We start from the raw sequence: 27718 nt of genomic DNA on the forward strand, positions 1-27718 counted from the left end.
TGATTGATCAAACTTGCCTAAATAAGTTTCCAACTCCTCCAAAGTTCTTAGAAGGTCCTCTTTTCGCTGAAATGGACAATCTAATTTCTTCTTTACATTGTGCATTCTTTCCACCAAATCCTTGTCTCCTGTTAAAGCCATACTGATAATTGAATTCAATCTGAAATAACCCAAATCAGGCTGGCAGGAAAGCGCTCTGATACCACTGTAGTGACCCTGCTCAAATCTGATCCCAAAGTGCTGATATAGGTTAAAGAAAACACTTTGCATACAAGGGTCATATGACTGATATAAAATTTCAGTTTTCTTTTTATGGCTCTTTCCTTCACTTAGCATCAATAAGAATGTTTGCAAGAAGACTCTGAATTGACTAAACAATGACCTAACATGAATGTGCAACTTATTTTGACAATATTCAATGCATATATGTGACTGAAACTATTTGCAATATGCAGCTACAGAAACTAGTAATTTTGACAAACACTTGGGATGCAAAATTGAGGTATTGTTCTCAAGAATTATGCTGAATATTTGCAGACTATCAAGCTTCACAAATGCTCATAGAAGATGTAGTAGAATCATCAATTCTCGTCTGTCCAAATGAGAGGCCAAGCCCTCTATTTATTTACTTTTCTAAGAAGTTACTAAGGACTTCTAGAAGCATCCTTTTCTAAGAAGTTACTAAGAACTTCTAGAAAATCCATTATAAAATCTCATTATAATGCACTTTTATAATTAAATAACTTTATAAAATAAAAAGTGCAATCTCAACTTAAAATTATAACATGTAGGCCGCGTATAAAAAGTAATGATAAAATAATATCTCCAAGAGCATAATAAGCCATCCAATCCTCAAGTAAATGCCAGAATGACTTTCTCATCACAACCACCAGTCTATGAGAGTTCGTGATAGACTGATCCTACATGCAAAACGATGTCAACCAAAACGGAGACATTACAGCCACCTCATACCAAATGAGTAATTCTCATAATTTGCTAATAGCATAATAATTAAAGGATTTTTGCTGAGATCTCCATTTATCATGATTGACATGATCGCGGCCATCTGGAGGTAGGATATCATATGACTCCCAAATGATAATGTGATCACTTAAGCATGCCACATTCGAAGCCCAATCAGCTAAACCATTAGCTTCTCTATAGTTATGAGTTATAATGCAGTTTTGGAACGAATTAATAATGTTAAATGCCTTGGAAATAATATTACTAATAGTCCATGAAGGTGGATTAAGTTTATTTAAACAATTAATGATATTAAGGGAGTCACCTTCTATCCATATATTCTTCAAATTCATACCTTTGGCATAAATAAGACCATGAAGAGCAGCGGAAGCTTCAGCAATGTGATTAGTTTGATTCCCTAAAGGTATAGCCATACCACCAACAAAGTCACCATTAGAATTTCTGATAACAACTCCGCATCTTGCAGTGCCCAGGTTCCCTTTTGAGGCCCCGTCAAAATTAATCTTAAACCAATTCAGTGGAGGACAATCCCACCTAGCATTATCCCTAGGATTAGGATCCTTTATACTCATACTCAAACTTCTTATATTCTAGTTATTAAGCACCCCATCTTCCCACTCATTACAAGGTTGCTGTCCAGATCCACAATTTTTAATGTTTTCAATCAAAAGGACCTTGATTTTGTGGAAAACCTAAGTAGGATTGGAATCCACCCCTCTAAAGATCCTATCATTGCGCTTCTTCCAGATGCCCCAACACAGATAAGGAAGGATAAAGTCCCACAATTTAATAATCAAAGCATTTTTTGGAAGGAACTTTCCAACTAGAAAAGAACAACTAGATGGTAGCATGGGAGACCCAATCCCCATTCATTAAACTCCAAATTTTATCCCAAACCACCTTTGTAAAGGGACAATGTAGCATAATGTGATCGACCAATTCCCCATCATTCTTGCAAAGAACACATCGATTAACAATAATGAAGCCTCTCTTCTTAAGATTGTCAAGAGTTAATATTTTATTTTGCAAAAGAATCCAAAAGAAGATATTAACTTTGGGAGTCAAACCTTTCACCCAAGCCCTAGCCCAGCAAGGTTCATCATGATCATCAAAAGAGTCAGCAAAGGCAGAGGCAATAGAGAACTTACCACTGGGATCAGATTTCCAGATCAAAACATCCTCGTCATAGTTAAGAAAGAAAGCATTCAAGCACTTAGCAAGCTCAACCAAATTTTGATCCACCCTTAGAAATTCACCCACAAATCATCCTTCCAATAATCACTCACAAAAGAACCATACTAATTCTTACACTACTCCATATACCCGTTCCACCTTGGATCATCACAAAGAGAGTAATCCAAGATCCAAATGTCTTCCCAAAAAAGAACTTTTCTTCCATTACCCACCTTCCATTTAATCCCTCTCCTTAAAATATGTTTAAATTTCTGAGCATTCTTCCATATCAGAGAACCTCCTTGGTCATCATCAGAAGAAAGGAAGTGTTGAAAATCAAAGTGGTCCCTATTATATTCATCAGCCCAAATATTCCTCCATTCCCCGTCTTCCTTGTGCCATCTCCAAATTAATTTAGCTAGTAAAAGCTCATTCATAGTTGAAATCCTATGCAAGCCCAGCCCTCCCTTACCCCTAGGCATACACACATTCTCCCAAGCAATAAGAGGAAGTCTTTTTTTAGTCTCCATACCAGTCCACAAGAAAGTCTTCTGAATTTTCTCAATAGCAAGGGCAAACTTTCTCGGAATTTTAAAAACACTCAAAGCATAAAGTGGGACACTTTGAAGGATAGATTTCAAAACAATAACCTTCCCAGCCTGACTAAGGAGAGAACCCTTCCAACCAGCAAGTTTTAAGTGAATTTTATCAATCAGGGAATTCTAGAAGCTATCAGGAGGAGATAAACCCAAAGGTAAACCCAAATAGGTTCTTGGCAAGGATCTGCTTTCACAACCAATAATCCTTTTAATCGTTAATTTTCTTGCCTCACTAACATTGATAAAGTAAATCACACTTTTACTCTAGTTTATAGTTTGACCAATAGCCATACCATAATCAGTCAATGCCTTCTTTATGTTCCTAGTAGTTCTCACCGAAGCCTCCTCCAAAACAATAGAATCATCAACAAATTGTTGGTGCGAACACACAAGAGCAAAGGAAGAAGGGTTGAGGCCAACAAAGTCCCCTTACACCACCATATTATTCACAAATCTCCCCAAGCATTCAGCCAAGATAACAAAAAGAATAGGAGAGATCGGGTCCCCCTGTCTAAGGCCCCTAGAAGCCTTAAGGAAAGATGTAGGGGAACCATTTACAAGCACCGAGAAAGAAGCCGAGGAAACTAACATGAAGATAAGGTCCTTGAATCTTTTATTAAAACCAAACGCTTCCAAGCACTTGAGAAGGAAATTCTAGTCCACTCTGTCATAGGCTTTAGAGAGATCAAGCTTAAGAAGAAACCCTTCCTTCTTAGACACCACAAGAGAATGTATATTTTCATGAACTGAGATAATGGAGTCCAAGATCTGTCTACCCGACACAAACACATTTTGCTGCCCAGAGATGATAACTAGAAGAAGAGAAAGAATTCTAAGAGTAAGAACTTTAGAAATAATTTTATAAAAGGAATTACACAAACTGATAGGCCTAAACTGATCCAAGCTATTAGCACTCGGCTTCTTAGGAATAAGGGCAATAAAGGTCCCATTTAATTCTCTTAGGATATTTCTCATGCCAAAAAATTCCTTCCCACCATTACAAACATCAGTCCCAATGATATGCCAATATTTATGAAAGAACAAAAGGGGAAACCCATCCAGACCAGGGGCTTTATCATCCTCAAAGGAGAAAGCGGCCTTAGAAATCTCATCCGAAGAAGGAATGGATGTAAGGGATAAGTTCTGGACCTCTGAAATGCAAGAGGGAATGCTTTCTCAGAACATATTTTTCTTTTCTAAGTTCAAATCAAGGTCACATTGAAGCAATCTACCAAAGAACTCCACAACCTCCCTTTTGATAATCTCTTCATTATCAGTCAAACCTTCATCTGTATTGAGTTTAGAAATCCTGTTAGTCATCCTATGCTTTAAGGTAGTAAGATGAAAGAACTTAGTGTTTCGATCACCTTCCTTCAAAAAGACCTTTCGGGAATGCTGTCTCCAAAAAATCTCCTTGGTAATAATATTGTGAAGTTCAACCAATTTGCTGCTTTCCTCTTCCCTAGAGACCACCTCATAACCATCAATCTGAATCCTATCTTGAATATCTTTAAGCTCCTCCACAATCATTTTTTTGTTCTCAAAAATGTTGCCAAAGGTATTTTTATTCCATATCTTAATATTCCTCTTGACATTTTTCAGTTTGGCAGCCACTCTAAACATAGCTGTACCCTGAACTTTGATACCCCACCACTCCATAATGAGGCTCTCCAAATTAAGATGAAGAGTCCACATTTTTTCAAATTTGAAAGGAAATTTTTTCTGAAAATTAACTTTCTCAGCAGCAAAGAAAATAGGATAGTGATCAGATCCCACACAAACTTGAGCATTAAGTGCACACTTATAATTTAGAAACCAATCATTACTAATAAGAGCATGATCCAACCTAACTTGAATAAGATCCTTACCAGCTCTTCTATTCATCCCTGCGTACCCAATCCCATGTAAATCAAGGTCATGGAGAAGATGAAGATCAATAAAGTTCAATAGATCTAATCTATTGTCCAAATTGGTCTGATTACCTCCCCATTTTTCAGATTCCTTTAAAGGGGTATTGAAGTCCCTTATAATCAACCAATTATCCTCAGCAAAAAGCTTTCTCTGATTAGAAATATCTTCCCACAAAGCCTTCCTTCCCCATTTAGAATTGGGAGCATAAGCATTAGTGAGGACCCAACTAAAATTATCTTTAGAATAAAAAAGCGAACATTCATCATATTTCTGCTTTGAGAAATGAGTTCCCCTTGAATCCATTTGCTAGACCAAAAAACTGCCATACCACCTGATGCTCCATCAGAATTGCTACCAATAACCTTTCCTCCCTTAAAAATAGAAAGACATTCCACCCTATCCTTGAGCATCTTAGTTTCTTGAATAATAAAAATGTTCGGCCTATTATCCCTAATCATATTTTTTAGAATGTTATGTTTAGGAGGGTTATTGAGCCCTCAAATATTCCAAGAAATTATCTTCATAATTTAAGAAAATGTTTTGATTCAAGGATGGTTCTCTAACTACCATCAGCAATGCTCCTATTAGCCTCAGCTGTTCTTTTGTACAAATTGGAAGGGCTTCCAACTAAAGATGGAGACAACCCAACATCACTATTTTTGAGATTAACTCCACCGTTCTTAGATGAAGAACCAAGTTTACCCTTAAAAGGTTTTGAATCCCCATTTTTGGGGTCAACTTTGGTTCCTTTCTTATTATTTTTCACTGGAGCAAAGTCTTCATCTTTTTTACTACATTTCTTCCTGCCTTTCGACTGTTTCCCAACTGCAGTCCAATTGGCCTCAGAACTATCCTCTTCCCAAACTGCTTCGTCAACTTGAGAAACAGTAAGAAGGTCCTCGACTTCACCACTAACAAAGTTACCATCCTTTATAAAAGAATCCCAAGCTTTTTGTACTGAAGGCAAAGGCAAACCCTTCTCCTTGTGAGATCCTTCTTCAGTAGAAACCTTGCCCTCATTAGAAAAGTTCACAATATCTTCCTGATTTCTTTGCAAGCTGTCACTATTAGGAGTCTCTAGTAAGACCTAGGAAGAAGTGATTACACCAGACTCCTTCAAAGGTGAGACAACACCAAGATCTTGAAGGGGAGCATTAGTCTCAAGAAGTTCACTAGAAACCTCCATAGGGACGCTACTAACCTCATCACCCTTAGAGCACTTAGATTGGTCCTTTGGGGGAGCTGACACATCCACCCTCGCACCCTTAGAGAGATCTTTCTTCACCCAAACTTTCTTAATCTTCTTAGCCTTACCTTTTAGAGGACACTTCTTAGCCCAATGACCAGCTTTCTTGCAATGGAAGCAAGCAAAAGGGATAGATTCAGACTCAATCCTTTGGTTCCAAATACCAAGTTTAGATTTCAAACAGATAGATTCAGGTAAATCTACACCACGGGAAACCCCAACATAGAATTTGGCGTAGTTCAGTCTCCTCCTAGAAACAGTCACAGGATCTAAGGAAAGGAGTTCCCCAAAAGTATTAGCAATATCGTTGAACACATCTTCCTCCTAGAATTCAAGAGGGAGGCCATGTAATTTAACCCAGACATGGGCTTGAATATCAGCATCATCCAGAGAGTAGAGGTTGGGGGTCCATTTCTAAAGCAGCAAGGTATGTCTCCCCATAACCCAAGGACTGCTGTAGAGGATATCCGCTTATCCTCCTCACAAGAAAAACAAAAGGAAAGACAACCTTTTGCCATCGCAGAGATATCAACTTGGCCCTTCAAGCACCATTTTTTTCGAACAAAAGCTCGCACATCTTCAATATTGGGTCTAGGTCCAATGAAACGCCCGACCAAAGTAGAGTCCATACAGGAAATATTTCTATCAATAATCTGATCAGGGATTTTGATTGAGAACTTACCTTTATCCTTCACAGAGATATCTTTAACCGGTGGGAAAGTAGACTTTCTAATAGGTCGTATCCCAAATAAACTGGACCATTTTTTAATCTGATTGGGCCCCCCTCTGGAGTCCGCCAAAAACCTGCCATCATCAGCATCCGCAGATTCAACATCCCTAGATTCAATAGGGGAATCCCCAGAACCAAGTACAGAGGAATTCAAATTCCGATTCCTGCCCGAAGTCTCCCCTCTCCTGCTCGCCATCGCATCCCCCGCAAGTTCGGTTTTATATGTTGTAAGAAGATGTTAAGTTAATAGAAACCTACAATAAAATATTAGTTCTAAGTTCCTCTTGTTTTGGTGGCAAGCCTTCCAAAAACAAGAAAAAATAAAAAATAAAAATGAAATAAAGTAGCAGCCCTCTATCGACAAGCCTTCCAAAGGGGTTAGAAGAAACTAATAGATTAAGCAATATAGTCTGCACACACAAGGAGTTAGAATGAGCTAAAGCCACAAAACAAAATTTCTTCTCTCAATAACATCTCCAAATAAGGTGTGCTCCAATGAATGACAACTTTCAACACTAAAGCTCAAAACAAGGATTAGTAACCAAGCTCTAATAGCATGTAAGAAATCAAGCAAAATAAAAACCAATAAAACAATCCAAGATAGCTTAATGTGAAGAATATTACCATAAACCAAATGAGTTTTTCAATGGATCAACAAGAATGGAGACAAGAGATTTTGAAAGGGGAAAACAAAGAAAACCCCTTGTGTAATATTAAGAATGTGGCAATAGCCTAAGGAAGGAGAGAAGAGAAAGAAGGATTGTGGAGCAAATTAGCTCATTACAATAACATCAAGAAGATGTGTAGAAGAAGTATGGAAGAATGAGAGAGACATCTCTTTTATAGAGATGAGAAAAGAGTTGCATGTGTAACTCCCTTTTCTATGAATGCCACCATTCATAATAAGTGTATGCAAAGTGTCAATATCCTCTTAAGGAGGATAAACTAATTTCCTTTATAAAAGGAATTACAAAAAAGATTTATCCTCACATGTGGACTGGAGGACAAGTAAATGACATGTCCTTCACATATGTACTAAAGGATAAAATACATAAGGGATAACTTAGTTTATCCCATTTAATAAATAAATACAACCAAGAAAGATTACTACTTCTAACAACCTCACATAAGTATGTGACATTTTTGATATGAGTGAAAGCATCAATGGATTTGAGGAACATGGTATATCCTAGAAAACAATGAATTATCATGGATCATCAACAAATTAGGAATCAACAAATCAAAACTTGAAATATTCAATCATGATTTACAATTCACAATGCATGTAAGAAAGTAGAATGATCAATCACCTCCACAAGAAACAAGAAAATTGAAGAGTGTTCTATTCCTCCTATCTGTCCAACCATTAGTCATGATGGTGCAACCCTTTTTGATCCACTCCTTTTAGTGGTCCTCAAGCTCAACCTTCATATCCTCTACCATTTCATCCAAGAGGTATCCACTCAGCTTAGCCTCAGCTGGGGCTTTAAACCCCAGACCACAAATAGCAAATAGGTTGCCTAAAACTGATTTTTTAGGAGGAATTACATATGCGACTAGCAAGCTTAGATTTGAATGAACAAGGAGAAAAATGAATAACACATTGAGCGCCTCATGTTTAAATAAGTGCAAAATGTGAGATACTATCTGGCAAGCATGTGGGAAAGACTTCATCCATAGGGCAGCCATATGGAGGTACATGAAATGCGTATGGTGGCATTTTAACTCGCATTTACATGTAAGGGAAAAGCAAACTTATCTTTCTTTTTGAAACTAGATTTTACACCCAATTGCATATGCAAGTAAGATGAGACCTTGCATATGCAACTTGGAGAAGAAAACGGAAGATAAAATGAACAACTTCAAGAATGAAAATCATACAAATTTGAAAATGGAAATGTTAGTGACTTGCATGAACATTCAAACAAATATATACATATGCCTTGGAGAAAATAAGCAAGGAAAATTACCTAAACTCTGCCAAAAATGAGAAAGACAAAAACCTTGTCCAAATCTTGAGCAATTCTAAAAAATCTAAGAGATGTTCGAATTTTAGATTTGTCCAAACCAAGACTTAAATAGATTTTGAAATCCTCATAACATGGTTTGAATTTGGACAAGTGGATATAGTTATAGAAATGCAATGCCCAAAATGTGGAACAAATTTTGACTTAGCAACTCCAAATGCAAAGACATAAAAGTGATGTCTAAGGCAAGAAAATAGCTTGCAAAATGATGGAAAACAAGCATGAGTCCAAAAACCATTACCTTAGAACTTTCCTTGCAAAAATTCAATGCCAAAATGCATAGGTATGAGCCATTAATGATGGAGAATATGCCCTAGATGGGTTTTTTTATACAAAATGCATATGCATTAAAATACATGTAATGCTTGTAAAAATCCCTGCTTGCCGTTGGATGATGAACTCACAGCCTAGAAGGAATTCCTTTGCATATATGTTTTGGGCAAAAATCGCCATCCAAGAAGATTAAGGAGTTTTAAAGTCAAAAACAGGTTTTAGGGAAGTTGTAACATGTTTTTTTTCTTGAAAAAATGCCAGTTCCAGCCTTCTAAAGACAAACACACTATGCATATGTTTTAAAATATCTTTAATGGCAAAGAAAACTGCCACTCACGAATTTTTGGAAGTAATATACATGTTTTGTTTTAAAAACATATGTCAATGGACAAGAAATCGCCACTTTTATGTTTTAAAGTCCAAGACACACTTTTTAAAAGCAAATGCATGAGCATTTACACATGTAATATGATGAAAAATTGCCACTTCCTCTTGAACGCATTTTTTAAGTCATAAACATATATATAAAACATATGTAATTTAGAAGAAAATGGCCACTTTTGCTTGAGGTGGGTTTTATAAGTCAAAATGCATTTCTTATTAGCATTTGCATATGTCCAAAACATATGTAGCTAGCTTTAAAAACACCACTTGAGCTTAAAGTTTAAAGGAAAACACACATTTTGAATTAAAAGCTTATGTTATTGGGACCAAAATCACCACTTTTAATTAAAATGAATAAAGAACTCATTTTAATTTAGCATTTACATGTAAATGGGTTTCTAAAACCCACTTTAAATGGTGATTTAAAACACATGCATTAAGTTATTAAAAATGGTCTTTAAATATAATCACATATGCAATTGCATCTCAAAGCATGGTTTTAATGATGCTGGACTTAGAAATTATTGAACGTGGATTTTCATGAAGTAATTTGCATGTAGATATATGCAAAATGAAATAAAAATCCCACTTATTCACTTAAGTGGTCTCATGTAATTATATTTAATAATTAACTATAATTTTTGATAAAGTAACATCAAAAATAGCCTTGAAAAAGGCTATTTTCATAAAACATAAAAAACTATGAACAAATCAACTTGGAATGAGCTAGAATTTTAAAATGGACCACAAAGTCCACTTTAAATATCAAATATAACTTTATATCGTACAATTTGCTAATAAGAAGCCCACTTTTATTGGTTTTTTTAATAAAAATATGCAGTTGACCTGAAAAACCCCACTTTTTCCCTTATAACTTGAGTTAGACAACTTCGATTTCAACCTAAGTTAGCTCAAATCGAGTGGAATTCTAAGGGCTATTCACCTAAGGCAAAAACAAAACCATAAACTATTTACAACACAAAGAAAAACAAAGAAAAGACATGAAAGTTAACCAAAAATCAAGCATTTGTTGTGCAAGAAGGAAAACTCTTACCTACAAACAATTGGGGATAATCTCGATAGAAAAATTTCAAAAGAACACATAAACAAGATTACATAAAGAACGATTTAGAGATAATGAATCATTTTTATGATGTCTCATTAATGTGTTAAAACAAAGAGGATGCACCTACGAATCCATGAGAAAGTTGCATAGGGTTGCTTCAAATCACAAAATTGAGGACAACACTCTCAAATCAAAATGCTTTATACACTATTTCAAATTGTGGAATCGTGCAACAAATCATACACCAAACCAAACTGATCTTGGTTTTCCAAATACCATCCTCATCTCTTTTAAACTCTATCTTTTCCATGCCTATCAACTTAGCTTTTATTTGAATAAAGTAATTAATCGCCCTTGTGCATAAAATAACACAACATGAAGTACAATAGATTTAAGGAAAAGGTCCCTTAGGCATTGAACTCAATGGAAGAAATCATGAGTGCTAATTATTTTTTTGGTGCAAAGGGTTTCTACCTTACTCACATCGAATGTATATTGTCAACCAAAACTAGGCTTTGGTAGATAAACATGCATGATCACCCTCACAAAGGTCAAAATGGCATAGAAATACTTTAAAGATAGGAACAGGCATTCAAGATTAATTATGCAATGATACCATATTGGAAAATATGGCAGAGACAAAGAAGCTTAATAATTACGATATAGTACATGCATCATATTTATTCAAATGCAAAGTACATATTTATAGGATTTTCTTATCCTATTTTATAGAAACCTCCTAAATATAAATGAGTTATTTAACTGTGAAGATTCCGGCCACAATTATATGTTGTCTTCATGTTAGTTATGTTGAGATAATTATTACATTGAAAAACCCTGTCTTCTATTCTCTAAGTTTTTATCTATTAATAACTGTAGAGTTTTGTACTGTTGTGTATGTGTTATCAGATTAACATTCACGTGTGTTGCTTGTTATTTGTTTTATCATTAACTTTGCATAAATTTGTAAGTCAATAATGAATACAGTGAAAGCAGACTCATAAAGATAATCTTGACCTCTTTATTTAGTCGACAGCCTTACCAAAAACAAATACAAATTCTAGTAGAGAGAGGCCTCATTGAAAGACTCATATATTCAGATATTTTAACACTGTATATGGTAGAGTAGCCTTTCCTTGGCTTTGTCTGAATTCATGAACCAATACCTTGGCTACCATGATATGCTGGTTTCCTCCAACTGATTTCCCCTCAAAAGCCAGCCGTGCTTCATATAACTTTCACATGGACAAAACAAGTCATTAGCACATTATCTTTATTAACAGCAACACTAACTATTGCCTGGGAGGAAATAAACACCACAGTATGAATTTATGATGGTGCCCTTGTCCCTCAATACGCTCTGTAATCTAATCTGATGGTTCAAAGAAGCTCATGATGGGTAATAAACTGTTGCCACTATCCCCAGTTTCAAGTTCAGGCACGAGATCTTAACTCTGCTGTGATGGCTAAGAGACACCAAAACACCAAGCATTATATGCGATAAACTTAGTGTCCCAGACATCAGAAATATTGATCACTAATATTAGAAATATTGGAAGCCTTTGATGGAATACTCGAATACAACCATCTATAAAGTTCAATGTCCAAATATTAAAGTTTACTTTAAGTACCCAATGACAATAACACAATTGAATATGTCATGTCCCCAACTAGGACTTGACTTATCCAACTAGGGTTTAAATTGTGCATATAAATCAATTTAGTTTAAGAAAACAATGACCAATTCATAATACATTTGGCAGTTCACATATTTAAATCGACTTCTTTACTTCTCTCCAAACTCAACCTAAAGGAGGACAGGGAGTACTTGTCACAGGGCACCTAGATACCAATCTACAAGTGGATTTCCTCAAGGTTTCAGAACACACATTCATACCCATCTTGGAACTATGCCTTCAAGGTTTCTGAACTACATTCCTTAGCCTCTCTTGGTATTCACCTACCTTACGAGAAATTACTCCAGCCATTCCCCACAACCTTCCTATCCTCAAAAGGGGCTATAGCAAGAAACTAAGGGATAGGATATGAATATACCAAATTTAAATAGATTATGAATAATTTATGAATATGTTTATGTTTATATATACATACTTCTGATTCATTAATATAAACTGCTACCAATGCTATTTCGTGTGAAGTGGACCAAATATTGGCCTCTTATTAGCTTTCAAATTTTATATTTTTTAATTAGTATTAAATCATAGGTAAGTTACAACATATTAATGATGTTTCCACTGCCAGTATTTAAATAAGATTTATTTCCCTATGGTCTCTTCCTTGTGATGAACACCAAATATATTTCATATTTTCTAACTCTTACCCCCTTTGTTGGAATGTATTTGAACCTTACCTTATACCTTGCATTTGGAAATGATTGCCTCTAGAAGGACATGTCCTTAATCCTATCCCCTCATTATTTAGATGCATCTCTTCATAACAAGGTAAATCGATTCCCTTGATTTAATCAGATTGTTCCTCTAAATAATGATTGTCTGCCGGCATTCTACTTGTAGTTATCCTTTAATCATTCTTATTGATTATTTATCTTATCGTTATATTCTTCTTAATTGCCAGTATTCATGTACAGCATGTAGTTACACATCTTTACGTTGTTAATTAGTCTCTCCACTCTTATTTTTTCTCCTTATGGATCAATTGTATGCCTTGTCAATTGACCCAAGAAAGGCGACATCTACTTGTATATTTGATTGGTCTTCATACGTAACCAGTTTTTTAAAAATAAGTACATCCCGTAATTATTATGACTTATGTTCTCTGTGTATGTATTGACCATCCTTCCTTGTAATTGAGTAGTGAATCATTTGGGTTCGATAACTATGCTTCAAGTTGGCATTCTTTCCTTTTGGTATTGTATGCTCCTTCTATACCGTTCAGAATTATGGCTGCCTTGGTCAATTGCTGTTTGAATGATAATTTCTTTTAATATTTTATCATTATAATATTTGCAGGTCTTGTGTAGTATTACTATTTCATTTATGTATCAATTTTTGATTAAGTCATATGACTGAGATGCCTTCCCAAGCACTCCTGTTAATTGCTCCTAACAAATTCGGTCTTATTAATTATTACATTGCTGTTGGTTGCATCTTACCTTCACCCTTTCTTTGAACATGAACTGTGTTATTATTGCTGAAATTCTTAATGCGCCATTTTGCAATTTTGTCTCTCCTAGAGACTTTGCAAAATTTAATTACTGGGCTGACGATGTGAAAGGACAGGGACAACAAAGTTAGCTTTTCAAACAGGGGACATGACAGAAATACTCGCTTTAATAGCATCAGACTCACTTAATCACCCAATTAAAATATTTCTTACTGCCTCCATTATGCTAAAATATCAAGCCTGCAACTTTATAATATTAAGTGCTAAAAAGAGCAGTTGATATTATACTTTAGAAATACCTATCACATATTTTAGGAAGATAATAACCTTATTTTTTTTGAATTGAGAATCAATTACCCATAAAAGTGTCTGCATACAATTGGTGACCTAGCTAGTCACAACATCAATGCGTAGGCATCATACATACATAGAGTAGACAAAAGACCAGTATATCCAATCCAAATAGAGTTTATGAATGAGTTTTAAAAAGGCTTAAAGAGTCTTAAACAACATAAAGGTATACCAAGCTGAGAAACATCTAATCTTTATGATCATTATTATTTCCTTCTTTATTCTGTTCATTATCTTTACCTCTTTTCCTTTGCCTTTATCCTCCTCCTTAGGCATGTTCCTGGTGACTTGAAATCAAACCCAGCCTGGAAAAGTACTGGTAGGAGATGAAATCCTCTCCCAGCTCAAGTTGTCAAGATTCTGGTTGGTTGCCTCAAGGTCTTTGACAGCTTCATTCTTTTTAAGCTAATATTGTGTTCCTTATATTACTTGGTCTAACAATTTCGAAATGAAAAAATGATAAGGGATTGCAAATTTCATTGTCATTTATATTCAGCTTTCTGCAAGAAGTGAGAACATTACTTTTGTCACATGAAACATGGATTTCACAATAAAGATGCTTTTCACCATAGATTTCTAATGTTTTTACCACCCTTTGCAATAAGATATTGCAAATATCAAATATCTTTGACTGTTTTCAGAGCATATGCATATCTTCAGATTTATTGAGAATGATATAAGAGGGGTTGGTATTATACTTTTGAGTTTAAGGGAAGAATTGAGATGCTTAACAACATAATGATTAAAAACAAGCTCTTTGTACAACATATGCTGAAGGAGACTAGTATTCTAGATTAGTTTTCCTAGATTAGTTTTCCTGTAGTAAATTGTAATTGCTGAGTTGTCTTGAATAATCTCTTTGAAATTTATATGTCTGTGTTAAAGTGCAGATGGCATATTGCACAGTAATGCATGGACTTGCCAAGGCAGGTAAAATAGAGGAGGCCCAGAAGGTTTTCAATGAAATGAAAGCAAAGGGAATAAAATCAGGTATATATGTTGAAAACTGTAGAATTACATCTCTTACTTTCATCTTTTAGTTTATGGGGTGAGTGAATAGTTACTCAAACCCCTTATTCATTTTGAAATAAATTTTAGAGGACAAACAAGCTCCAAGAATAGGAAAACGAAGAGTTGCCTTCACGCCAGATTTCAAAGTGGCATCAGCATTATTTACTGCAATTTAATGTTCAGGTTTTAAATTAATTTAGGAGTTACATTTGATAAGCAATTTTTGTATTTTGTTGTTGTTGAGGTTCCCTTTCCTTTTCTTTAAGAATATGCATTTGTTAAACTTCATCAATAATCAATAAATAATTTTTTACGACATTTCCTTAAGCATACTTATGTAAGGATATTGATTTAGGGGTGGACAAGTGTTTGCAGGAGAAAATTTGTTATAAACTTGTTTATTTTCTTATTTTTGAAGGATAATTCAAAGATTCTTTTAACTTATTCTTTTAATTTGTTATCCCTTAAGATTGCCTCTTTAGAAGGTAGCTCCAAGAATTGGGTACTCATACGAGAGGCTGGAGATGGACTATTAGGAATGGATTCTACAACAGTGAGACAACGAATGTATAGGATGTAGTTAGTCATGATTCTGAACTTTCTTGTCAATTGAACAAGAGACAAATTGTGAAGATTCTTGAAATATGAGGCAATGGAGTGTTTGTTAATTTGGAAATCATGATATATAATAAGTACAAATTTTTGAGATGGTTAATGCTCCACCAAGATTTAGTGCATAAGGAAAGACTTTAACAAATATGGTGTTATAGATTCTTTATGCAGACCTTGTGATTAGCATGTAAAATCTTGAGAATGTCATTTGGGAATGTCCTATTGTCCATGCCTTTTGGGGTCAGTTTCAAGCTAAATCTAGTTATAGTGTACCCTCCCTTGATGAGGATATGTCTTTTGGGGTTAGTTTCAAGCTAAATCTAGTTATAGTGTGCCCTCCCTTGATGAGGATATCTTTTTGGGGAAACTTGTCGTCTTTGGAAAATCTGCAAAGTTTAATGGCAGACAATTTGGCTGTATTGGACATCTATGAAACCAAGATTGGTGGTTACTTTTGATGTCTTAGCCTAGTTGAGTTGTGATATATAAATTAAGATGACTATCCTATAATGGTCATCAACATATAGATTTAAATGAAGGAAATATGTACCATGATCAGTAGGCAAGCAATTAAACCTGAAGTTGAAGTGAAATTAAGAGCAAATAATAGAACAATTGAAGACACAAATATTTTACTTTGGAGGAATCAAATTTTGAGAGAAACCTTAAGAAAAAGTGAGGCAAATGACTGACTTACTCGCTATGTACTGTGATAACTAGTGTTACAATCTTAAACCTTTTGGGAACACAACTAGACTGAAACAACAAAGTTAAAGCCCTCAGGTCACTTGTAACAGCTCTTTAACCCTCTCTTACTTTTTGTCACTAATGGAGCATTTGGATACCATGGAATCCACTTTTGAATCCTCTAACTGATGCTGAAATTAGAACTACAAGATGTGAGGAAGTTGAAAAGTGCAGAATTAAGAAAACCATAGACAGGTTTTGGCATGTGACAAAGCTACCACTTCAAATAGACATGCAGTTATGTAATTGCCTTAGTGATTGCATGATTGTCCTTGTGATGGAATTGCAATTTCTACCTCAACAACCATTTTCCCATACAATCTTGAAACAAGGTGCCATTGGTTTTGAAAGTGCGATGATTTCCCCTATAGTGGAATTGCAATTTCTACCTCAACAATCATTTTTGCATACAATCTTGAAACTAGGAGGTATTGGTTTTGAAAGTGCATTAAACCTTGAGAGGAACTTGAATATCTAAGAATATCCAAATTTGGAATCACCAAAACATTGTTTTTGATCTTTATTCATCATGGAGTTGTTATGTGATGGATGACAACTCTCTAATATGAAGGCTCTTGGTTCTCAGTTTATATGACTATTTAGAAAATGAGGGACATGAGACTTAAATTATAACTATACAGATCTCTTGGCCGGATCATAATGATGCATTTGGCACCATCCAGAGGTATTTGTCAGAGTTGGAAGAATTGCAATGGTCACAAATGAAGTGGAAAAGTTGTCATGACATTTCGACATTGGCCTTGCCCTACTAGTGGTTACAAAATTAGAGAAGTTCCTTGCATTTGTGCAAGTTGAGTGAGAGTGGGAGATCCTCCAATGCTTTGTATCACAAAGATGGCCCATTGTAGACCGCTACTATGATGTTTGCTTGGCTCCCACCAAGACCCTCCACTACAGAACATGTTTGTGTATACATTTCACTCCATGGCATGGAGGCCTATTTTGGAGACATTTTCTACTAAACGAAGAGGGTGCAAGTTTCTTTGTATGAGGCAACTATAGCTAGAGACAGTGCACTGCAACAACTAGGGGGGACTCAAGGAGAACTGTTTACATCGATCAAAAAATCCCAATAGTAGTTCACCTAGCAAACATTGATCGCCACTACTAAGCAAGAGCGTCAAATGACAGTATAGACCACCATGGCATTGTGAGTGGCCTTGTTGGGTGAGCCTGAGTGCACACTTGAGAAATAAAAGGTGATGTTGACGATTAAGGAGGCTCAGTTGGCAGAGAACCAGTAGGATAATCAAGCTATTGCTCAAGAGTTGGAGCACGCCAAGGGTGATCTAATGGAGTTAGCGCTCATGGTGAAGGAGTCAAGGGAATGCAAACTTGTAGTAGAAGTGGGCTTGAAAATCCTCATGGACTTTGCTCTCCATAGGGTCATTTATGCATGAAATCACCCAAAGACCATTCTTAGCAAATCCAAAGTGCAGATTAAAGAGTTTTTTTCTCATATTACAACCCATTTAGGGCACATTTTTCCCCGAAAATACCTTGTTTTTGAGCATTTTTCCGCATCAAATCTTCAATTCTTTGGCTCAAGGTAAGATCTAAAGCATTGTTTATCATTCCAGATTGCATATAATCCTTTTCAAGTTGCATATAATGCTTTAGATGTCATTTTTAAATATGCAATGGATATTACATATTACTTGGTCAAAACGGTTGCTAAAATGATGCAATTTTAATCTCCAACTTCCTATACTTGGTAAGCTATGAATTTTGACTGAAATTTTGCAAAGATTGAGTCAAGACTTTGTCTATTAAACTCTCAATCTTGCAAGCATTCTAAGTCCATAAAAATCTCTTTGGATTTATTTTCAAATTTTTGCACAAGAGGTTAAAGAATTCTTCCCTTGCTGCTTGAGGAAAAATGTATGAATTCTTTGCCATTTTCATAGGGCTTTGTTGTATCTATTTGTTCTCTTGTTTGTACAAGTCTCTTCATTTCAATTTTTTTATTTACATAATGTATATGATGTGCTTCTCCTATCTTCCTTGTAAATTTTCCAAGTTGCATTTGCAAATGCTTCATCTTGCTTGCATATGAAGTTGGGATTAAAAACCCCATTCTTGAATCAAACTACCAAGAAAAGAAAGCTTATTTTGCAACATGCTTTTGCATCCAAAATGTCCACCTTCATGCTTGCACACAGTGCGTCCGTGCTTGTTATATCATTGCCATGTGACTTAAAACTCATGGTGGTAGTTGCTTGCACACTTGCTTATAATGAAAACATAACAATTTATTATAAATAGATGTTATGTTGCTCATTTTCCATGCATTTTAAATGCATAAAGCTTGCAATCTACACATGCTCTTCCCTCCAAAAACCTATTTTTGTAATGTCCCCAATTTTTAATGTAATAATTTAATTAAATTAATTAATTAACTGATTCCAAAATTTAAATAATATAATTAAAGGACCTTTAATTAGCTACTTTAATTAATTAATATGGGGCCCAAGTTAATATTTGTATTTTTGGTTCCAATTGATTTAATATATCTTAGACCTTTTTTTTAATTTTACTTTCCGTTGGTAAGTGTTCTCGTCGACTATCTTTGTACACCCTCGAAAAGGTTTTCCCCGATGGGTATTTAAGCACGGCTTGTAGTTAGTCGTAGATATGTGATTTGGATTATTTCTTTTGTATTGTGAATTCCCATTGGGATTCTCTAGTGCTTGCCATTTCGGAAGTGAAAGATCTTCCCTACTTGGTTTGTCCGGTTTTGATGGGATTCAACACTCACCCTATTTTGTTGCATGTAATACTTCGCTTGGATGTGGCAAATTGGAGCACCATCTTATTGAAAATATTAATTGAAGGATATTCATGTTCAATCTCCATTCTTGTTTGACTTTCATTTGATGTATTTAGGATTATAATTTTGTTTACGGTTTCAAGATTGAATCCACCTTCTATTTGTACACCATCCACTACCCATGGTTTGGCACAACAAGCAGTGCACTTGTCTGTGTTGCAACATTACCATTCTGTATGGCCATCTCTGCTTGTGCTATATCATTACCATACTGTACAACCATCTTTGTTCGTACTGCAACATCACCATATCATATGACTCCAGGCCACCGTACGTCCAATCAACACCACCATCCTTACTCCATTCCAAGCTACTGTACGGCCACCCAAATAGTCCGTACATTACTGTTCACTCCATTTAGCTATATTGTACGACTATCAAGTAATTGCCTATCAGGCACATGGGACCAACAGGTAATTGGCCATCAGGCACATGGGATCAATGGGTAACTAGCCATTAGGAACACAGGACCAATTGGTAGCTAGCCATCAGGCCCATGGGACCAAAGGATAGCTAGCCATTAGGCACATGGGACCAACGGGTAGCTGATCATTAGGCACACGAGACCAACATGTAACTAGCCATTAGGCACATGAGAGCATTAGGTAACTGGCCATCAGGCACACGAGACCAACGGGTAACTGTTATTAGGCACACGGGATCAACCAAACATTACAGTAGTATCAGAGCAAGTGATTTTGCTAGCTTGTTGGGAGAATAGAGAGCTTTGACTTGGATGACACTATGACTCAATTTCCAACCGGTTGGAGAGCACATTTGTTAGTGGAATACTCCAAGAATACTTTTACATGCCAACTATTGGATGGACAAGTGCAAGATGACAGATACAAGGTGGTTGGCGATATCATTTACCACAAAGACAAAATCTATTTGGTATCTGAATCGAAGATGAAGGAATGGATTCTAGAGGAAGATATCGACACAAATATAATCAAACCAACACCCAATGATCATCTCGATGAAAATTTGAGTTTTGTTAGTGGCCTTCCAAATGAGAAGGTTCCATGGTTGTTCAACTTCCTAGAGATGCTATGGACAATTCCTTGCCGGAGCAACCATAGTTGGTTGAATATGGAGTTTACCCTTCAGTGTCACCTAATTCGTTTATGACTGCAATATTTCCGTGTGAAGTGCTTCCCCATAAAAATAATAGAATCTACATGTGTTGTGAAGTTCTTGAGGAGATCGATGATTACATGAAGATTATGGATCTGGACATCAATATGTTTAATGATTGGCGCCCTTGGGATCCTGGTGGTCTTGGATATAACAATGTTTATATTAGAGTGGTGCAGCGGAGCCCTCATCTCAATTGAATTTGTGATCCTGAAGAAGCATGGAGTTTTTAGCAGATATAGCAATCTGCATTCGCGCATAGTTTGGGATCCTGGAGTTTGTGTATTACTTGAGGACAAACAGTCTTTGGCCAGCGAGGATTTGTAATGTCCCCAATTTTTAATGTAATAATTAAATTAACTTAATTAATTAATTGGTCCCAGGATTTAAATAATATAATAAAAGGACCTTTAATTAGTTACTTTAATTAATTAATATGAGGCCCAAGTTAATATTTGTATTTGTGGTTCTGATTGATTTAATATATCTTGGACGTATTTTTAATTTTAGTTTCTATTGGAAAATGTTGTTGTCTGTAATATCCCCGTCATAACGTAGTTTATTAATCAAATCTTTGTTAATGGGCCGATTAATGTAAAATATCTGACCCATTTTAGTTTTGTTTACGTAGGTAATTGTAGCTGTCGGCTATCTTTGTACACCCTCAGAAAGTTTTCTTGATGGGTATTTAAGCATGGCTTGTAGGTAGTCGTAGGCATGCAATTTGATAATAATTCTTGTACTGCAAATTCCTGTTGGGATTCTCTATTGTTTGCCATTTCGAAAGTGAAAGATCTTCCCTATTTGGCTTGTTTCCGATTTCGGTGGGATTCAACCCTCACCCTATTCCATCGCCTATGATACTTTGCTCGAATCTGACTAATCAGAGCACCTTCATTTTTCGAATTGGTGAAGTCTTTGTGTTTAAATTGATCAATTATTTGTTGTGTAACTAGGTAATTCAGTCTCTTTGTTATTTGCATTTTAACTCTCTTTGTTTCATCATCCTTACCCCTACTCCATTGCCTTCAACTCTGTCCGTCACCCGTACAGCCCAGGCATTCCCCTTCAAGGACACCAAATGACCCAGGCATGCCCCCTTCAGGCACACCGTACAGCCAGGAGTTCCACCCTACATATGGCCTTCCTTGAACTCAGCATACAACCAACTCACCAAGCCACTGTACGATCCACTTAGTCTTCCCCCGTACGACCCACTTAGTCTCCCACCATATGGCCCACTGTGTAATGTCCCTTGTTTCAGCTCTATAGAATTTTGGGATTGTTTACTTTAAATTCAATTGAATGAGACATATCTCTAACCCATATTTCATTTAGAATGCAAAGTTGGAGTCTAAATCAACTATCTAATAATATTTATTGAGCAAAGGATCTATGTGGTACTTGATATCTTTGATATCTTCTTAATGCTTATGTGCTTCTAGATAGGCTGTTCCAATCAGGTGCAACCTGTCCTTAGTAGATTATCACCAAGTGACTTTGAAATGATTTTGTAATAAATTTGATCTAAGTTATTAATAGACATAGTCTCTGTTTCATAATTCTGATATCGCAGTTATATAATCTGCAAGTGCTTCTATCACATATTATTTGTTATGTTTATATCTTTCTCAGATCGTTAATTCAATCTTTATTATACTTCTTGTTCATATTATATGCCCCGAGAAAGTTTGCTTGTTATTCGGTGCTTCACTATGTGAAAATATTAATGTCTGAAAGATTCCATTACTATTGTTGAACACAAGGAGATATCAGACTGAAAATGTTGAGTACAATATATTTCCTGTGAGTTCTTGAAGAAAATATAATCTATGTGGATATTGTCTATAGTAACTTAGACACCCACTCTACTGAATTATCGCTTATTATGTTTGTCTTTGCTCTAGATACCAATCTACTTATCTTCTTATACCGTTATTCTTTCCTCATTGCTATTTAAATTTGTTAATGGTTTGGCTACGTTCCAATTCTTGGTTGATGCTTTCCTTGTCAAGTTGACTGCGGTACTACTCCTTGTCTTCTTTATTCGATGCTCCCAAATTTGTATCTGGCTTGAGGTGATATCTTTTGATCCAATACTCTGTCATGGATGCTTTCCTTAGCTGTTACGATTGGTGAATAGGAGAATTGCATTCATTCTTGATGCCTTCATGGATGAAACTAATTTCTTCTTATATCCGAATTTTACCTAGTGAAGAGGTATATTTATAATCATGTCCCTTGGGGTCTGATTAGAAAATAATCACACAATTGACCGATTCATAATAATGAATTTGTCTCTTCATTGCATTGATTCGAATGGGCTTAGTTAATTTGTTGATCGCATGTAACGCATCGTATGGTAATGACAAGTATTCAACGTTGTATCATTTTATTTATTTGCTCAATACTCTTATTTCTGATTGTGTAGATTACTACATGGGTAGTATCTGATTATTGTGTGGCCGTCTGTCATACTTGATGAAATGACCCCAGCGAATCAAATTTGATATGAACCAGAAAATTTTGATTTGACTAAATAAACAAGTCTGTGTTATTGGTATTAAAGTCTAATTCTGTTATACATGGAAGGATGATTTAATCAACACGACATATGCATGTAATCAGCAGTTTTGCACATTTCCTTTATTCATCAATATGTATAATTCTGATATTACATTAGCCCAAACAAACACATAATAAACTTATCGGAACCTGGACAGTTATAAGTGCCGAAATTCGCATGGAGTCGATAGGTATTGGATCCAACAATGTCTGGTTCCTGCTGCGGAAAACTATAATGTGTAACTCGCTGTGAATAAAGTCCAGACCCGCAAAACCCTTGATCACGCGTCGATATTAATCCTGACTGGGTCGTGGTTGCCGCCTTGCATATTATTTTATCTTGTGGTGAAATATCTTCTGCCTGGCCCGAAACTCGTCTACAAACCGTTGCTAGGAAAGATTTCCTGCCAAGCTTCGACCCCTTCCAAATCAACCCGCGGCCTGCGACTGGGATAAACGTGGGCGTCGGAAATCAGTTGCGCGCGTTCCTCTGTTAGCAGAGAAATTCGTAATTTCGCCTATGAACTGTGATTCCACTTCTCTGATTTGAAATGCATATTAGGCTCTTGTCTGATTCAAATCGAAATTCTGGCTTCTCTTATAGATTTCACCCAACTTACATTTACTTGAAAAAATGGCGATTTATTCCTTTAGGTCAAGAAATCTCCTACTTGGCCTTAGGCCGCAGATTTAAGCCCTGATGAGATGACTGCAACACCACCTCCTGTTTTTGCAATAATTCAGGTGATATCTCACACCCTCAAAATTGCTTATCAATGGGAGTTTTCGTTCCCAAAGATAAATTGAGAATTTGCAGATCAAATGGCTACAAATTGCTCCAACTGAAGAAGAAGTAGAGTCCACAAAACCGCTTGTGCAAATGGGAGCCTCATGTCCTCTATTTATTCACTTTGTTGAGAAGTTACTGGAAGTTTTCCGGAATTGTCTTTAATAATGCACTTTTATTATTTAATCTTTAATTAAATAACTTTATAAAGTTAAAGTACAATCTTAATTTAATATTAGAACAAGTAGGCCCCACTTACTAAATTATTATTCTCCAAGAGCAAGAATGTAATCATCTAAAAATAAAATGACTCTCTTTCCAAAAATATTTGCCTACGAGAGTTGATGATAGGCAAATCCCCGGTAAAAGTTATGTCACTAGAAAGGGGACATGGCACTTGAAGATATATTATTTGTTGACGGATAACTATTTTGATATCAGATATATGTTAGTTATGTGATATATGATATGGTAATTTTGGGTTACCTTTTAATAGTAATTTTTATTATTATTTTATTCTAGTATAAGCATTGAATTATATGATAATATTAGCTTGGTTAAATGCTAATATTGTCTTAGCAAAATATATATTAGTATATCAATAATAGTTACAAAATATACTTTATTTGTATATTTATTTATTAATTTATTATATCACCTATAAATATACAATATTAGCAATAGTTCTTAACTATTATTATTTATTATGATTTCTTGATATGACAATATTTATAATAACTCAATCTTGTATTGATTACTATTAATCATATATTATTATTATTTTTATTATATTTATCAATTATAATTATAAATTAGATTAATATATTATTCTATTGTTAGTTTATTTTATTATAAAAATTTATAAAATATGGGGACATGACACATTGTTTCACCGTACGGCTATATAGCCCCACGACATCAACCTCCCTCTCCATTCACCAATCCATCCATACCATATGAACCTGTTATTATACCGTATGACCTCCCCTCATGGCATTGTAGTCACAGTACAGTAGTGTTTTGCCATTAGGTATTAGCGTACGATCATCATTGATTGACATCTCCAGTAAAAGGTTGATAGTTTGTCAGTAGGGTTGCGATAGAAGCGCAACGGAATATTTTAGTGGTATTAGAGCTTTGATCTTGCCAACCTATGGATAGTGAATGAGAGTTTATAGCCAGAAAAGAAGAAGAACCTATTCTATGGATAGAATGGCTGCAGAACCGGAACCCACAGCTGTTGAACTTGTGACATTACTGAGAGAACTTGTGAGGAATCAGGCATAGATCAACGATACTTAGTAGCTCATGGAAGAAACTCTCAAGAAGTTGGCAAACAATAAAATATCTGGTGAATAAAATGGTCATAGCGCAGACTTGGTGTTGGGTAAAGCAAACCTTCATCTAGCATGCTCCTGACCTTCCGTGTCTTTTCCCCCACGGACGGAGGCACCACATGGAGGGAAGCAACCGACCTTTGAAGAACTACAGGAACAATTGAGATAAGACTGGAAGAATGCAAATTTTGAGGAAGATATATCCTACAAAGATTACATGGATCTGAGAATGAGATATTCGGGAGGTGGAAATCGAGGATATTTTAATGATGATATCAGAAGAAAGTTGAGTAAAGTAAATCTGTCTCCATTTGACAGATTTGGATCCATATCTACGCAAGCATGGGTAATGAAGGCCGATACTTCCAGCTTAATAATATGCCAGAAGAAGAGGCAATTAAATTTGCAACATTACACTTGGAGAGAGTTGCACATGAATGGTGGCATCACAACACCATCACATTGGGGCATGATCAAGTAAATACTTACATGGAATTCACTGAGAGATTGATAGATTGATTTGATGGTAAAGATTCAGAACTCAATTTCAAAGATTTGGTATAGCTGAGGCAAACTGGATTGGTCGACTAGTACATTGCGGAATTCCAAAAACTCTCTGTTTTGGTTATGGACATTTCTGAAAGAAGACGAATAGTGCTCTTCATAGACGGACTGATAGAACCACTGAAAAGTTGGGTAAAGGGGTTCAATCCTACCACCCTGTCGGAGGCTATTAAGAAGGCACAAAGTATGGCATCATCATTGGTGTTACTCTCGAAGTTACTCACATCCCAAACCGTCGACATTTTCGAGGGACAAAGATAATAAACCTCTTCTCAGTAAGTCATCATTGGACAAAGCTACCAAACAGGAGCCCCAAAGGAAGAAACTATGTTTTAACCACAAGGGACCTTGGGGACCTAGCCACAGATGCCTTGGAAAAGGAAAAATACACTACATTGAGGTCATGTCCGATGATAAGGATGAACATGAATAAACTACCGTTGAAGACAAAGGGTTATGGTGATGCTCAATAGTGGAGCCACTCTAAACTTCATAAACTCATCTTTGGTAAAGCAAAGAGGTCAACCTACCAAAACGCACGTAGGATTCCAGGTCAACGTTGTCGGAGGGACTCTTCTGCCCTGCACACACCTTGTTCCTCTGATAAGTATCACAATGGAAAATCACACAGTGACCGAGGATTTCTTCATAGTAGACCTTGATGATATGGAGTTTATTTTGGGCATACAGTGGATGGAGACACTTGATGAATATACTCAGAGTTTCAAACGGATGAACTTCACTTTTGTTGTCGATGGAAAGAAGGTTCTCCGCAGAATGGAAAATGAGGGTCCAAAGGAAGTTTCTGCACATCGGATGGAGGCTATTTTTCGGCGTGATGACATTGCTTGGGCTGCACATTGTTTTATATTGGCAAAACCTATAAAAGGGCAACAGAAACCTCCCTAGGATGATGATCTCTAGAGTATTTTCAGTGAACATGATAAAGTTTTTATACACATTCCTCTTGGCATATTGCCTCATCGAGGGTTTGAGCATACTATCGAGTTGGAAGTTGGAGCCAAGCTGGTCATAACCACACCCTACTACCATCCCAAGAAATTCAAAGATGAGATCGAAAAGATGATTCAAGAACTGCTAGAAAAAAGATGGATTTGTCCCAGTTCTAGCCCCTTCGTGTCATCAGTGGTATTGTTCAACAGGAGGGGACAAAACTCATGTGTGTGGACTACCGTGCATTGAACAAAAAAGAAAAGAGAATAGATATCCCATTCCACGGATAGATGAGTTGCTAAATGAATTACATGGCATAGTCCATTTTTCAAATATAGATCTTTGTTCCGGATAACATCAGATTTGCATGAGGGAGGAAAATGTGAAAAAGATGACTTTTCGTTGTCACTATGGCATTATGAGTTCTTGGTCATGTTGTTCAGATTAATGAATGCACTTACTACATTCCAATCATGCATGAATCACATCTTCAACAAACAATTGCATCAGTACTTGTATTTTTTGATGATATTCTTATTTATAGTAGGATATGGGAAGAGCACTTGAAGCATCTAGACGAAGTCCTACGGATTATGAAGGATTAGTCTTTGTTCGCCAAGTGATCAAAGTGTGAATTTAGTATGACAAAAATATTGTATGTGTGTGTAATGTCCCACGCCCTACAAAACTGGTCGTACAATAGATTAGAACCTTGGAGGACGACTTACCACAATGAATACTAAGGATTTGGAGGTCGTACGCTACACTGAGACCCAGATACAAACCGTACTTCATCTTGGGTGGCCTACGAACAAGATAGAAAGTCCGTACAGGTGGGATGCTAACCGTACGGGAGTTTGAAGTTATCGTACGATGGGCTAGGAAGCCATACGGGCTATATAGAAGGCCGTACGGTGATTGAAGGCCGTAAGGAGTATGGTAACGTACGGGAAAGTGAGAATGCCGTATGGAGTGTCAGGAGGATGGCCGTACGTCTACTTGCACAAGTTGTACGAAAGATTAGAAGACCGTATGATGAGATATTTGGGAGAATTCAGAGCCGCATGTTACAATAGAAAGGCCGTATAGATGGAAGTACAGAGAGAGGGTGCAGCGTGGAATCACACAGTTGGAAAACAATAATGCTCGAACACCCAATAGAGAAGATTATTAAATCAATGACAAACACTATAGATTTGAAGCACCAGATAATATCCGAACAAATATGGAAGAATATTCACCGGATTGATAAGTATTGCAAATAA

The 27718-nt window shown here is 36.0% G+C and overlaps 1 protein-coding gene across 3 annotated transcripts in view; it reads left to right on the plus strand.

Moving 5' to 3' along the window:
* EMB3103 (Pentatricopeptide repeat (PPR) superfamily protein) overlaps positions 1 to 27718 on the plus strand; it is a 386652-nt gene that overhangs the window by 172631 nt on the left and 186303 nt on the right. For all 3 annotated transcript variants that reach the window (XM_089830305.1, XM_089830309.1, XM_089830315.1), the window contains exon 6: positions 14779 to 14878. In XM_089830305.1, coding sequence (XP_089686431.1) covers positions 14779 to 14878 — 100 coding nt within the window. The remainder of the gene's footprint in view (positions 1 to 14778; positions 14879 to 27718) is intronic.

The sequence above is a fragment of the Cupressus sempervirens genome, chromosome 1 (genome assembly GCF_028749045.1).
Source record: "Cupressus sempervirens isolate cs-2001-9-10 chromosome 1, ASM2874904v1, whole genome shotgun sequence".
Classification (NCBI taxonomy): Eukaryota; Viridiplantae; Streptophyta; class Pinopsida; order Cupressales; family Cupressaceae; genus Cupressus; species Cupressus sempervirens.